General features: G+C 39.9%; 1 protein-coding gene across 4 annotated transcripts in view; it reads right to left on the reverse strand.

Annotated features, from left to right (window-relative positions):
- FBN1 (fibrillin 1) overlaps positions 1-16,312 on the reverse strand; it is a 158,960-nt gene that overhangs the window by 39,412 nt on the left and 103,236 nt on the right. For 3 of the 4 annotated variants that reach the window (XM_075431333.1, XM_075431334.1, XM_075431335.1), the window contains exons 30-34: positions 13,003-13,128; positions 12,038-12,163; positions 3,598-3,720; positions 2,917-3,039; positions 978-1,103 (exon numbers count right to left, since the gene is read on the reverse strand). In XM_075431333.1, coding sequence (XP_075287448.1) covers positions 978-1,103; positions 2,917-3,039; positions 3,598-3,720; positions 12,038-12,163; positions 13,003-13,128 — 624 coding nt within the window. Of the gene's footprint in view, positions 1-977; positions 1,104-2,916; positions 3,040-3,597; positions 3,721-8,399; positions 8,462-12,037; positions 12,164-13,002; positions 13,129-16,312 lie in introns of those variants that run through there. The other variant, XM_075431336.1, reaches the window with a different exon arrangement.

Genomic DNA, 16,312 nt, shown 5'->3' on the forward strand with positions numbered 1-16,312 from the left:
AAACATCAGAACATCAGCAAAGTCTGTTTTAGCAACAGGAGTGAGGCTCCATATAAGCTATTTAAAGTCAACTAAAAGGTTTGAAAGTAAATTGTTTCACAAAACATTATGAAACCTAGTATTGTTTTAGTTTACATAAAAATTCACTCTCATAAACTATTTCTCCTGGTAGATTACTAAAAAAAATACACAGAACACTTTTCAGAGGAAAAAAATCCTATTTATAGTGATGTACTTATGAACTCCATTAAATACCAGTTACTACGGGTTATTTCTATGTCAGATGATATGGCTGCTTCTTCTTGACTGACTTAACTGATTAGTGCTACATCAGTTGAGGATTTCAAATATTACAATCAAACATATGGGCATATTCATATTGGTAACGTTTATTATTTGATTTTTGAGAATCTTTGCATATGCAAAGCTCTTATGAATGAATTGTAAGCAGTTAACTGACAACTCACTTTCATAACTGAACAAATACTCATGGGATTGGGGGGGGGGTTTGGTGGTCGTATAAACTTTCTGCAAGGCTTCAAACTCTGATTCTGCACCTCACAGAAGCCCTAAGAGCACGTTCACTGTATTTGCCACCAAATCAGTGTTCTTCAGCTTCATATACACCAAGGCAAAGTAACCAGTTTTTCTCTTTAACTGTTTTGAATAAAATGAGGAACTGGGTACAAATGACCAAGATGAAATGGCAGCTGACAGTGTCATTTGGATCACCAATCAGACCCACAAATAATATGTCATAAGATAGTCTCCAAAAAGCTGTTCTCTATATACAATAGGTAGATGAACACCTAGAGGCCCATTACAGATGGATAAACTGGAAAAAAGCAACTACTACTGACAATTTTCATGCAGTTCTCAACACAACCTCAACTGCAACCAACTGTAAAATTTTTCAAACATAAAATACTATTAAGGCAGAATTGGTTAAGTGTTGTTTAAAGCTTACAGATAATTACCTTCACATGCTTTCCCATCTGGACTTGGCAAAAATCCCATATCACATTCACAGCGATATCCTCCAGGGGCATTGAGGCACTGCCCATTTTCACAGAGATTCAGATTTTCTGAGCATTCATCGAGGTCTGTGAAAACAAAGAGAAATTGGAGGTTTACAGTAAACATGGTTTTCTCACTAACATTTTTCAGCTGAAGCATGCAGTGTTCCAAGGATTTTAATTATTCTATTAGCTCTGAACACTTTCAGAAGAACTTGCAATCTAGTTATGCGCAGAGGCTGTTACATGTAACAGCTTGGTGTACTTCCGACATATTGAAAATACAGCTTCTAATCAAAAGGAAAATCAGAGAGAGGCACAGACTCCTAAAGTAGCTGCAGTTAATAACAATTATAGGCAGTACACAGGGTCAAATTTGGACTCAGAATGAGCATGTGAATTTTATTATAGTTATTGTTTCTGTTACAGCAAAGCCTAGAGGTGGCAACTGAAAAAAGAGGTTTACTGTGAAATGAGCAAACATACTGTAATAGGCGGCCACCAAGCCAAACATCCAAAACACTGACAAAAAGTGGCACTGAGGTGAAAACAACTTGATAAAAATTAAACTGCAGGTTAACAGCTGATGAGAAAAACAGCCTTGCTACCGGACCACACTGCCCTTCAGACAGATTGTGACCCTTACTCTCCAGCTGAGATTTTATACATCACAAAACCACTCTACTTGTTGCAACAGATCCTGGCTGGCAGCATGAACTTGTAAAAGTCCATGGCTGGCAAACCAAAGGTAGTACCTACCAGGGTGAACGTTGCATGCTTTGGCAGAGGGCTTACAGAACACTTGTGTGCCCTAGTTTGAGTCCCAGCCACCTCTTGAACCCATGAACAATGAAGTATCCAAATTTTAAAAAAAGGAAAAAAGTTCTACTGAATGCAAAAACTCCATAAGCATTCCATTTGAAACAAGTCGTTTATAGACTCCTGAAAATCATCATATGGGAAATTAATAAAGAGCACTGGATTATGAAGGCCACTAAGGAAGCTGAATCAGATTCAAGAGTAAATTATACAGAGAGAATTAAACAAAATCCCAGAGTCCATTTATAATTCGGAATGATTCAAATTCAGCCTTAAACCTGCTGAGCCAGATTCTCAGACGCCATAAAACTCTGCTGTAGCTGACAGTGCTGCTGATTTGCACTAGCTGAAAACCTGGCCCACCAGCTGTCTATCGCATGGCTTTATTCCAAACAGGGTGACCCTTCACGCAGCATCACTAGCAACCTGGTAACAGAGCCCTTAGCGTAAACAGCAGGGCTCCTGACGACTAAGCTTACATGAGCTAATCTGTTCTTCAAAGCAGAAGACTGAACTGTGGGTGGGAAACACTTCTCTAGCAATGTTTTATAATCACATTTACAGTTTATAAAATGAGGTTTCAGAAGCAGCTACTTTCATCACTCTACATTTCAACACCGCGTCCTGACACCATCCCTCAGGATGATGCAGTAAAGAGGGCAGACAGCACACACTCACTTGTGGAAAGAACAAACATTTCCAGGCAATTTTATTAAGTAATTTTAATGCATGTGCTATTATTTAAATATTAAGGTGGGTAGCCAATAGACTGGGTTACTAACTAGCCAAATTATATGATCAAGCATTGTATTAATAATTTTGTCACCGCTCCAACTAACAAGAAAAGCTCAATGAAAACTTGCATTTTATCAAACGAAAAAGTGACTGCTTTAGACCAGGTATAACACACAGCATTTCTTTCAAGTTATGGCAACTTAGCTGAAGTAGAAGACAATGGAAGATGACATATTAGAGAACAATTTCAAATGTTTAACAGCTATTTTTGTGTACTGAACCGTCGACTAACTTAGGTTGCAAGGGACCACTGGAGGTCATCCAATGCTTCCCTAAGAAAGCTCACCTGTACAAGTGAAGCCATCCCCGGTGTAACCTTCTTTACACAGGCAGCGGTAAGAGCCCATTGTATTCTTGCAGTCAGCATGTGGGCTGCACATGTGGGTTCCATTGGAGCACTCATCCAGATCTTTAAAATCACAAAAAAGAAAAAAAAAAAAGAAAAAAGCAATATTAGTTAAAAAAACACACCACAAATTTTAAATAGTGTATGGCACACAGAAGCTCTACTTTAAATAATCTTCCATAATAAAATCCACACGTATGTGGGGTCATCTGATGAGAAACGTGGGCACAGTTTATTTGCAGCCCAACAAAGAAGTCTGACAAGTAACTGTGAATGAGGAAGCTGCAGGGCACTCTCAAAACTAAGACCCATACCTTGTTTTCATGGGGAACACCCAGAGACCTCTCACTGCCTCCCATCAGCTGCCCTCAAGCAGACAGCGTCTCTCTCCATGGTCCAGTCTGTTTTCACCATCTCACAAGCCAAACATGAGACAATGTTGATTTCAGAGTTACCATGGAGGAGAATTTGTGCTCCCACAGAACATGTCAAATCAACCTAACAAACATGATAAACATTTGTCTTCTCTGTTTGTAGGTGTGGTGGTTTTTTTTTTCAGAATTGCTAGGACCCAGTTTTGGTCTAACTCTACAAATAAATACAAATGCATATGACCCTCACCTGTGCACTTGATACCATTTCCAATCCAGCCAGGGCTGCAGCTACATTTGAAACTTCCCGCTGTGTTTGTGCATATGGCGTGTCTATCGCAGTTATGGGCTCCAATTTCACACTCATTGATATCTGTAAAAACAGAGATGTTTGAAGAGCTCATGGACCAGACTTTCTCATAGCGAGATAACTGGTACTGGAAATTCTCAAGAAAGACAACGTGAACATGAGAGCAAGCCTGCATTTCTTTATAACATTTAAAAATGAAGCAGAAGAGTAAAAAAATCACAACAAAGAAAAGCAAAGCAGCATGTAGCATATTTCAAACATGTGCCGTCCTACCACCTATTTTTCTGATAGGCACATAAGCCAGTACTTCTGCAGTTCACTCCAAAGCCTGGTAACTTTTATATTCAAGAAGGAAAACAGTAACTCAGGTTTCTCTTCTTTTTCTAACTGGTGCTCTCAGAAAGAATGTGAAGTCACAGCTTTTGGGAAGAGGACTAGCATACACACAGATTACCACTGCAGGTGCTCAGCATCCTAGGATATGTATTTGCTCAGCAGCTTTACAATAGGTTGTGGGTCAAATTTGATGACTAAGAGCTGGTGTGAAGACCTGTCCTCCCCTGACAATAGAGAGATACCACCACAACGTACTGGTTTGCATCTTGACCATACCTTAACATGACTCAAGGAAAGCAGACAACTTTCCCATCTGCCCATCATGGAGTCTGCAGAGAGGGACTCATGTGGCTCTGCACTGCATGGTGTGCCAGTAGGTCTTAAAGGCAACTCGGCTGCCCAGGGACTCCTGGAATAAAGCACTCCCACAGCCCCCACCTTATCTGCAAGGATGCTGACGAACACCAGCTGGGCACCACCTGCAAACTCCTCCTAGGATTATTCTTAGGCAGTTAACAAAGCCAGGTTTTGCTTTGCCAGAGGCTGTGTGGAAGGTGGGGGACAGGTTGTACCACTGTATTTAACGTGACAGCTGATGGACACAATGGTCATCAGGCATGCAGTTTATTAAGAACTCAGGAAATTTAACAGTGGAAAAAAGTCAGCATCCTTGGAGACACCAGGCAGCAAGTCATCCAGTCTTCAACATCTGCATTTGTTCCAGTGTATTCTATTTCAATACTTGCTATTTTCACCTTATTTTTATTCTTGGGCATTCTCTGGCAATGTCAAAATGTATAGACAGAAAAAAAAAAAACTAAACTCTATTCTTCCTTGTCACAAAACAATATTAATGCCCCATATAAGTACTTGGAGAACGTATAAACTCAAAGGCAAAGTTTTCAGAAATTACTACTGGTAACTAAAACAGAACTGGCAGGAATTCTGTTACACATCTGAGTTATGGATTTTACAGTGTTTCTGTAACGGAGCTCTCTCAAAACTGTGCTTTAATTCCACGCAGGATATAAATTTTCTAGAATTCACATCAAACTACTTAATATTTATGTCAATTTTTTCAGCCCTCCCAGGTGCCCTTCCTGTTGCAGTAAGCCAAATCATCTCATTGTGTACAATAGCTGACAGAAAGGGAAAACAAGCTCACGAACTCTGCATGATTCCACACCTAAAAACCCATCTCAGACCACTCTTAAGAAGATGATTAAGGAAAGGCATCAACCATATAACAATCTTTGCCATCTCAGCCCTAAAACCACAGTTTCCCTACCATTGTACCTAAAAATGATCAGCTCTTTAAAGAGGGCAAGAGAATGGAACCACTGGGGAAAGTGTCCAGGTACCATCTTCACCATTTCTTTCACAACCCTTTTTTAGGTTTTTCTGCCACCCTTCTTCAGACAAAAGGCTTTGTGTCCTTTCTCTGTGCCCTGTGCATATATTTTGTCTTTTCACATAGGCTACACGTTACTCTGAGAAGCAGACAACATACGTCTGTCCTCCTACAATTAAATACTCAAGTCCAGAAATTACTCAAACCCGTTGTTGGTTCGGGGTTTCTTTGGTTGGTTTGTTTTGTATTTGTTTCTTTTTTTAAGTCTGTATTGTGGAATTGCATCCAATCTCACATTACTGGGTTTCTTTCTAAATGAGGCATTGCTCTGAATCAAAACCCCAGACATGAGTATTCCCATAATCTGAATGCTGAAGTCTAGATATAGATCTAAATCTGGCAGCTGGAATCTACTATTAATGAATGTTGACTGCACCAACAAGCCTGAATACATGCAAATGGACACTTACTTTTTAAAACTTTAAAAAAGGATCAGGAGCAGATAATCTCAGAGCATATTTGCCTTTAGCATGTGCAGAAACTCCTATTAAGATAACATCACCCTAAACAGGAAACTAGTGTCTGTCAAAAATCTTAAGAGTGGTCAGAAAAAACCCCAACATTTTGGCTTGGATGGAAAGGATAGACCAGAAGGCATTTTGAGAGGTCAGCTACAGTATACACTGACATTAAAAAGCTGAGGCAAATGCTCCATATTTTAACCTTTACATGAGTTTAAAATCCAAACTGTTAAACCACTGCTAACATTCAGATTGCACTGTACTTGATTATTTGGTGCTTTGAAACATACAAGCAATCACATGCTTCCGTATACCCTGAGAAGCACAACAAAACAACACAAAAAAATCATCAGTGGAGAGATTTCTGCCAAGAATTTTTTTAAACCATCAGCAAACAAACAGAAACTTGCATGCAACAGCTACACCGCAATGAAGTAACATTCAGACTCAAATTTAAGGCAATCTAGAACAAATTTTCAACTCTACATAAAGTGACCATGGAGCCCATCCCACCCCACCTCGCATTGACCCGCTAACACTTTGCACCTGAGAGCCCTCATTAACACCTCTCAGTGGAACAGCAGCACCACGACACTGGTGCCCTTGCATTGGACACTTGTTCCCCCGTCAGTTGTTTGACACATACACTAAAAAGCTTGAAATCTTCTGCAGGATGAAAGTTGCGAGCACAAATCTATATCCAAACATAGGTATTTATAATGGGATCAACTTTCTCAGAGATCATCTGCTGAAATGCCATTCCACTTGCTTTGAACTAAATCCTGAAATCCTTTTCAGCTTTTTTTTCCAGGAAAAATTTTCAATACATTTCAATGCTGTTTGCCTGGATAAAGACCAAATAGGGAATGCAAAATCTATTTTCAAATACTGTCTACCTTTACAGTGACATTGCAGGGCTGACTTCATTGATGCATGGAAAGGTTTTCAGATACTTAAATGAAAGCTGATTGAGGCATATAAAATACCATCACTGGCTTCATCCCAGATTTTACTTATTTTCAAAGCTATCTGCACTTAACTCAGATGTTGTTTTGCTATAATCCCTATTCTCTCCTTTCATTGCACAGCTGAGATATAAGCCTAAATTTATTGCATTGCAATTATTTCCAAGGCAAAAGAGATCTCAGACCAAACATGGTCCTGTGTACACAGGGCAGTGAAATCAATGGAATTTATGCCTGCTTATACTGGAGCTTAATATGGATTTATGTTGCCATAAGTATTGAATTATGGCTTCACAGAACGAAACAAAAAGGAGAAGTTGATCTCTGAAGGGGAAAAATGAACTCAACATAAATATCTTTAAAAAGAGCAAGAGTCCAGATTGTGCTGTCTGCATGGCAGTACAAACAGTACCACACTTTTCAAATACTCCAACTATTTCCATATAATTGTTTGAAGAGAAAGGCATTACTCAGTCTGAGTAAAGGTATCATGACCCAAAGAGCACACAGGAGGACACTACTCAAGTCAGAGTTTCACACAATGATGGCCTATTCCCATTGACTTCAGGGGGATTTTCACTGAAGAGTAAAGGAGTGAGTCACTGATTTATATGAACCTTCTCCTTCTGCCTCCAGTACGAGGCCGTGACAAGCCAAAGAAAATAAAGACATTCCAATCCAAGACTGACACTGCACCCTCAGCCGGTCCCACTGTGCCCCAGTCCTGCTGCACACATGTTCTCAGCTTTGGAATTGCACAACTCACATTAATACTAAGGGAGTTGTCTGCCTACAACAGATGAGAATACGCATGATAAATAATATGCAGATCTGACATCATAACAATCCCAAGCACTCTGGGGAAAAAAAAACTGTCAGTCACCCTATTTTGTTGGCTCCTTCAGTTCTCTTCTCCGGACAAATATTTTTTCTCTCAAACCCTTGGCAAATAATAAAGTGTCCCTCCCATTAATCACAGAAGCACAAATTTTTAGGGCTCTGGATGTGCAGCAAAAATACATGTCACATATACCTGTCATGTTGGCACTATGCTTGCAAACGTGGCAACCAAAGGAAAGAAGCGGCTAGACAGTATCTGCACAGCGCATCCCTACGCCGTCTGGAAGTGGATCATTAAACTTGGTCAGAGAGGAACATGGGGATAAGTCACTGTATTCTCACCTGCGCTCTGGAAACACCCAGTCATTCCTCCGCGTTTGAACAGAATCGAAGTGAACATTAATCCACAAAAACTCACATGTTCATCACAGGGCATGAAATCCTCAGGGTACTCTGTGTATCATTTACATGTTCTGTTAGGTTTCATCGGGGCTTCAAAGTCTATAAGGTTTCTTAGCAAAGTGTGAATTTAATTTAGTTTCCACCTATAAACCAGTACTGTTTATCAGGAATTATGCAAATCCCTTAAGCATTTTCTGACTTTTTCATTTTTTTGGCGCGTTCTGCATATCTGTGCATTTTATCGCACTGACGTTTCACTGCTGTTTGAAGCCTGAGCCCGATTCCCACAGAGCCAGTCGTCTGGTGGAAGTCACAAGGCATTTCCTCCTCCTGGGCTGTTGCCCGTGTAATCCAGTAGGTAGAAGGGAAGGCTTTTCAGAGCGAGAGGACTGTGAATTTCAACTTAGCACTCACACAAGGAGAAAAATACATGGAAAAATCCCTCGATTCTGATCTCTACACCTGTAAAATTGTTTTCTCTTTCGGAATCACTCTCGGATTTTATTGAGCATACTGCACTGTAAGCACCTCTTGGAGTTTCACATGGAGCAGTTCAGTTCCTGCCTGCTATCCATCCCTACGTCATCAGCCTGGGGCACAGCATGTTATTGCTGGACAGATGCCTACTCACAATACACTCCTTCTGTAATACCCCCATTTGGCGGGCAGCATCTTAATATTATTATCTTCTGGTATTTGGCCTGACACAGCCAGCTCCCAGATTCATAAGGGGAAACGTATTTGTTTCACTGATACCAGAACTCTCTTGTGCCATCAAGACTGAAACACAATGTATTATTAATGGCCAGAAGCCAAAGACAGGGGAGAGAGGCAAGTACATTATACAAATCACAAAAAGCATTATGGACCTGTTTCTGAGGGCAAATGACAGGGCTCAGTTCTTCCTTTGACCGTATCAGGTGTCTTCTCTTTATAACTGTATTATTATCAGCCACGGAAGCACACAGTGTACGCTCACTCCTCCTTTATCCACTATCATCATCATCACCAGGTGACAGCAAGCAATGTTCAAGATCAAACTCTAACCTCACATCCCACACCAAGGCCACAGATTAATGCCTTCCACCAGTCTTTCTCCAGCATGGCCCTTTCAGAGTCAGAGCCTGGACTTAGCCCTCCAACTCTCTTGGCCTGCTGTGGAGAAACCCAGCTGGCTTTTAAAGCACATCTATTTTTGATCAGATTACTATCTCAGGTGACTTCTGCCTCCGAGTTCACCTCATTCAGTTTGACCTTGTGAAGAGCGCTCAAAGCCTATGCAAGCACACCTCCACCACGAGCAAACAGGAGTCTGCGCACGCAGCCATAACTGGCAAGGAAGGATGGGAGAGAGGCAGAGAAGAATTTGTTCCTCTCTGAAAACACCAGAGCGAGTTAATCTTAGGCTCTACATCAACAGTGAAATACTGCAAATTTACAGGCAATACTCCAGAGCAGTGATGAATCACAAAATGCAAATGCAAGTGCCAATACAGGATTTCATCTCTGCATAAGTACATGTATACTTTATCGACAGAAAAAGCAGAGACAAAGTATTTCTCACAAAGCTGGGCAATCTTGAACCGGGATAGGGGAAAACTTTGCAATCTTTTCTCTAGTGGCTACGTACCATTGCCTGCCTAGAAAAACCTCAAATGAACTGCTGTAAGTCAGTTTTGCCACAGTTTGCCTTGTGAATGGATATTAAGCCATCTGTAGCACTTTGTGTAGGAAACCTGCATCTACAACATATATTTTTGCATAATTTTTTTTAAATTGTATTTTTGTTACTAAACTGTCTCCACTTTCTTACTGAGAACCAAGGAGGGGGCAAACTAACATCTGTGTGCGATGGGAATGTAAGTCAGTGGGTGGATTCTGAATACTGTTAAATGATTGGGGAAAAAAACATGTTTATTTGTTAAAATGGAAACAACCAGTAATGACAAGGGAGCTGAAATATTTAGACAAAACTGTAATGGAACCCAGAGGGCGTTATTTAGTTGTTCTCATGAAACATAGAACATCCCATTCAAAGCGTTGTACACAATTTTGTAATTTTTTTCCACAGGAGTTCCTAAAAAACTGTGGATGCTTTTGATCTGTGTGTAAGACACTAATTGAATCCTGGCGTCAAGGTGCTGTTGCCAAGGTCCCTCCAGAAGTCTTGAAGGATGCCCTCACGGTCTCCAGTACCTGAGCCTGGGAACTTCATCTCTGCTCTAACGCTGTGCAGACATGAGGAGGGGAATCCAAAGGTCTCCACCAGTAAATCAGACTTTTTAAAAACCACAATGTAAGAATCTGCACACTGTAGTCACAATGGGACCTGTGTCCACAGTTTCTTCAGCTTGAAACCAACCTAGAAAGTTCCTGGTCTGCTTCATCCCTTTTCTTACTTAAATCTAAAAGATTCTGGTGATTTATTCTGAGTATAGTCCCATCTCAGCTGTATCAGCATAACTGATACTCCACCTTTTTGTCTTAGACCACTGGCCTCTTTCAAATTATTGAGCCACTCTACAACATGTGTTGTAATTAAGGTGTCCTGGTGGTTTTCCTGGTAAGTGCCATCCTCCCTGGGACACCAGCAAATAGCCAAAAGCAGCTGAGGATGGGCTGAGGGAAAGATAAAAACATACGATGTGGTGGGAAGAGCCCACACAGCAGACAGCGTCCATCCAGAGGGCTGGGCTTGGCTGGGACCACGAAGGAGGTATTTCCCTGCCTCTCCATCAACAAAAAAGTATTCCTTGGGACATTTGCCACTACCCTGCGTCACATGCTGCCAAAATGGTGGCTATTTCCAGGCACTTGACCAGAGGCCATACCTCAGATTCCTCCCCTGCCTCTATGACCTTTCTCTGTCTTTTTCCTTCTACTAGTTGCTTCATCTTTCCTGACTGCTTCTGGCCATCACTTCTTATGCTGGGACCGATAGCTGCACCATGTGTAACTGATCAGCACGAGGGTTTTCAGGTCTAGAATACTGAAGATCTCCATATAATTTAGCACAGAAACAAAGAACACTGAAATGTTGGTCTATGGGGTACAATTAGGAATTTCTTGGATTTAGATCAGTTCATATGTAAGTCAAAGGCAGCTGTTACTAATGCGCAACTATTCATCCATGGTCCAATACGCAAAGCACAACTCCAGCTCTCAGACTGTTCTATAACAGCTGTAAAAAACCAGCTTCATATATTTGGGGGACTTACAGAAGTATATTATTAACTCTGTACAATAAGGGCAGACTAAGAATAAAAGTTTGTCTCAAAGACATTGCCAGAAATGTGTTTACCCTAAGTCTACATTAAAAATTATATTAAACATATGTTTGCATTCATATTTGGGCAAAGCCTAAGACTCTCAACACCTTGGCTTGAGACACTAGCACTAGGATTATTAATATCATGCCCTTGGAGCCTGTATATTTGTATCTCATTTCTGTTTGCTGGCAATACATGAAATAATGCAAATTCTGACATTGCTGATATAATGTAGCTGAGTAGCTGTATTGTTGCCACTTTGTAAAAACTGAAAATATATTTTAGCACATATTTCAAGCCATCTGCATTTGCCAAAATAACGCTTGGAACAGATACTTGTTATTTGCACGTATGCTATACAATTAACTAACCCAAACGCACAGAAGTCCTCAGGAATCTGTCAAGTTACAGGCAATGGCATTTTCTGTTCTCTTAGACCAACAACAACGCAGCAATAGGCCCAATTTTGTTCCCAGTGGACATTTTGCCACTTGTTTCAGCAGAAGCAGCATCAGGCTGAATGCTGTGCCACTGAAGTTCACCAGAATACAAGCTCAGCAAATGTGGATAAGAGATATAATATTTAGTGCAAATAAGTGAAAAGAAGCACAGTGAGAGGAGGTTTTAAACACTAAAAAAAGGGCATGGAGACTCACAAGTTTAACCAAAAGTTCATAGTTAAACTTTAAAACATACCTGTGCAACCAGTCGTGCCTTTCTTGCCTGAATATCCCATATCACAATGACAGATAAATGAGCCTTTTGTATTCTCACAGGTTCCACTCAGACAGATGTTTGGATGCAGATCACACTCATTAACATCTAAAATGCCCACAAATTAAAATTTATTAAATAAAATTATTAGAAAACTGGTAAAATCTCTTGAGATACAATTGTTTGGTGCAAAAACGGGTCTATGCATGCAAAGAGAAAACTGCTTAGGTGAATTTTTCCTTACCTAGAGGACATTTTGAAATCTCATTTAACACTGCTGTATTACCATATCTGTATTAACATATCTTTAATTCCAACTTTCCTTAAAAATAGAGACTAAGATTCAGCATATTATGCAAAGAATGACTATGATTATGTATTGATGCTTTCTACGTATACGTTATGTGTGTGTATGTACAGCTATATATGCATGCATGCATTATCTAGTTTTGTACAAACATTTCTCCTGAAGTACGCTCCAGATTTCGAATTTAAATGTGAAAATTTGGTTATGGAGATACACTGTTTAATTTCTTTGTTCTACCAAGGTATAGGACTTGTACATAGTTTCGTATTAGAGACAAATTTAAATCAGCACTGGTGATTAATCTTTCCAGAAATTTTCCACAGCTTCATCCACCAGCATTTCCTTTCTGCAAGCACTCTCTCACCTGAGCTGCACGAAAACCTCACTGGAAGAGAAACTCAAAAGATATGATGCTGTACATCATCATGTTTGCATCCCAGTCTATAGGGATACACAGAGATTACATCTGCATTTGATAAACATAGTGTGTGCAATGGGGCTGATGCGATGGTCAGGTGGCCAAAATTAAGGCATAAGAGCAATATGCTTTAAATATAACTCTCTGCCTACTTGGAAAAGGTGCCCTGATAAATAATTTTCCCTAGTTAATGCAGATGGGAAAATATGTACTTTCACTTACCTATGCAAGTCTTCATGTCTTCAGATGCCATGAATCCATCATAGCAAAGGCACCTGTATTCTCCTGGGATGTTTGTACACTGGCCTCCATCACAGATGTTAGGATTGTCTTCACACTCATCAATATCTACAGGGAAAAATCAGATTAAAATATGCTACCTTTATGCAATGCAAGTAATCATAATCATGGCAAGCAAACATTTTAATGCTCTGATAAACACAGTGAGGACTGAATCCTTGCAAATAACTGAATGGTACACTGCAAAATTGTCCTCAGTAAGCTCCTCATCTTCAGCTAAGGTCAGTGGCAAACATTCCCCTCTGACTCCAATGGGAACAGGAACCAACTTTGTAGGTAGAATACTCATTGACAGAAAAAAAAAAACCAAAACCCCACACAGAACCTTTGTCATACCACATGACCACCCACAACTGGAGATTCTTGGATACAATCCATCATTGTTGAAGTCAATGGAAGCTCTGAAGTCAAATTCAGTGACAAAAATATGGGATTTTACAGACCTTAAGAAAGCCACTGTACATGCAGAATATCTCTACAGGTCTCAAGGGTGATGACAAACTGGAAACACAGAGTCAAACTCATGATGGGAATAATTACAGTACATACATTTATTTCTCTAAGAGATTTTATGGGGTTTTTTAGCATTTCCTCTGACTAGCTAGGCCAGCCATATAGTTACATCCTCTAGCATGTAAGCTGTTTTCTCAGTTCATGAAACCGGCCATCACTGACTGGGGCAAAGCTAGAGAAGCAGAACATTATTATATTAACACAGCCATGCTAAGGTCTGTAATTTTTCAGAGTCCCTGGGGTTACATTAGTGTTCCTTGTAAAAATCTCTAGAATCTCCCTGTGTCAGCACCAACATAGACCAGCAAGAGCAAAAATCAGAAACTGCCTAGTGATACCATGGGAAAAAAATCAGCACAAAAAGGACAAGATTCAGGAACCCCCTCCAAGAGAAAGGGTGTAACTCATTATCAGGCCAGTCTATTGTGGATTGCAGTAATTACGCAGCTGCAGAAAATGAACTCACTTTAACTTAAAGTATTATGTTCATTATTCTGCTGTATTTCTAGCAGCTAGTGCTTGTGTGGATACACAACGTCTGCAAGGAACAAGGCTGACCAGTCCCTGTTCATCTGAACAACCAAATAATGTTGGCACAGACATTAGCCTGGAAATGTTAATTTGGAATGGAATTTGAATTAGCATGCAAAATTAAGCCCTAGAAATGGGGATAATAATAACAGAAATAAAGAACTTTATTTACTAACCTGTCACTGTACTGATTTCACAGTTGGGGAAAAATCAGCTGACAAAGAATCTGTTGTTTCTCCTAATTGAGCTGATTATTTATGCATAACCTCACCAATTTAAATCTGACCTACTACTGAACTGAACAGCATTCTTACCAGCTCAATTATCAAGAAATATATTCCGTAATGGCTTCCAGCTTTCTGTGATGTTAAAGATAAAAGACGTGTTCACACAGAGAGCAAACTGAAAATGTAAAATAGGCACTTCACATACTCAGGTCACAGTGCTACTATGTCTGGTACCAGGCACAAATATCTAACACCGTAAAATCAGATACTCAGTGCATTGAGTAGAAAATGTCACAAAATACATTTTTTTCTTATTTTTCACTCAGTTTGAGCTGTGACAAAATTTGAGCATGTGATTTTTGAATATTCACCAGATGTTTATCTATGCAACTAACATCTCTTCAAGAGAAGGCGGCAGAATTTTTAGATACTAAAAGGGTGGCAAAGGTGACCCCTCACATCTCTGGATATTTGCTTAGGTAGAGTTTGACTTGACATCCAAAGGTGTCTGGTGTTTCTGCTATTTAAGCCTTTATCTGTGTTGGCTACTGCATTCAAGTCCAGGAGAGTATGAAAATGAATAGCTAATAGCTATTATTGGTTGGCCTATGAATGAAATTCTAGTTTTCAGAGTCAAGGCTAGATATAAATGTGTAAAAAATTCACAACCAAGATCAGATGCTTTTTTATTCCTCACTCAGGTAAGATGTGACTACATACTTCTATGGACATGTTTATGGTCAAGCTAATGTTTGGACAAAACCCCTGTGAATCCACCCTCTCCCCAAAGGCATTTGCTTCCTCCCTTTCTAATTTTGAGAACAGAAAGATGACAGTTTTCTGTTCCAAAGTTTTTAGTTTAATATGCAAGAAGGTGCTCTAAATCATCCGCTCTGGTTTTGGGTTTAGAGATGTCTTTGGGTGGCTAAGCGCAAGAAGGAGTAAAGCACAAAACTGTTTCTAGCTAGCAGACTTGAGGTCCCTAAGCTTCTTCAAGTATACACTGGGGTCACTTGGTCCTCAGTCAAGCCAAGAAGATGAAAACAGCAAAGTGGCTCAGAGAACCCTGCTCCCCTCCACCTCCCTTCCCTCTCATGTCCCTCTGATCCTGTCACTTGCATTTAGATTTTGGCTGAGGCACAATTTTGATCAACTGGTTTTATTTTTTCATTGAAAAAGCGGCCATACTTCAACATTTGGACATGTTTTTGTACGAACTTACCTCTTCTAGAAACTTGACCTAAAGCGAACTATTTCCAATCTAAATAGTTTAGGTTTTGAAATACTTAATTTCACAGTCAAATTTGCACTTTTTCTAATTTATTTCTTTCTTTGAACAAGGGTCCAATGCTTGCTGAAGATTGGCTACTTTACATCTTTCTGACAGTGTAAGCTACAACAGGGGGGCAAACTACATTTGACTATGCTTTGAGGCCCTTTGGAATGGTAGCGAGCTGCCTCAGGGTAATTGAGACCCTAGTCAGAGGTCTATAAATATTTACAAATTCTAAATGTGAGCTCTTTCTATTAATTCAGTATAGAAAACTCCCCATTTGTTCAACTATCAAGGCAATTCCAGTCCAAGGGATTAACTCTGTTATATTTCTCATGCTCTTCAAGGAGTTCTTGGATGGAATTGGCAATCAGTTGGCAAATATTCACATGCCTCAGCAAGAAGTAAGAGAAGAGTAGGGTAGAATTATCTTTGCAGTAACCTATGTGGAAATCACCGAGTACGATTCATTTACTGGGATTATGACTCCCCAAGGAGAACACTCAGCTGTTGCAGAGCTCTGAAAAATCTTTCTCACAAACCCTGTTTAGAGTGCAAGAGAACTGTTTCCTAAGAAAGGTTCATACTATTCAGATTTCAGTTTGTCTGAAAGTCATTCAGTTTTGAAGTAATGCAGCATACTTGCATTTGACTAAACAAAGAATTAAAAATAGGAATTTTTTTGCTT

The sequence above is a fragment of the Opisthocomus hoazin genome, chromosome 10 (assembly GCF_030867145.1).
Source record: "Opisthocomus hoazin isolate bOpiHoa1 chromosome 10, bOpiHoa1.hap1, whole genome shotgun sequence".
Classification (NCBI taxonomy): domain Eukaryota; kingdom Metazoa; phylum Chordata; class Aves; order Opisthocomiformes; family Opisthocomidae; genus Opisthocomus; species Opisthocomus hoazin.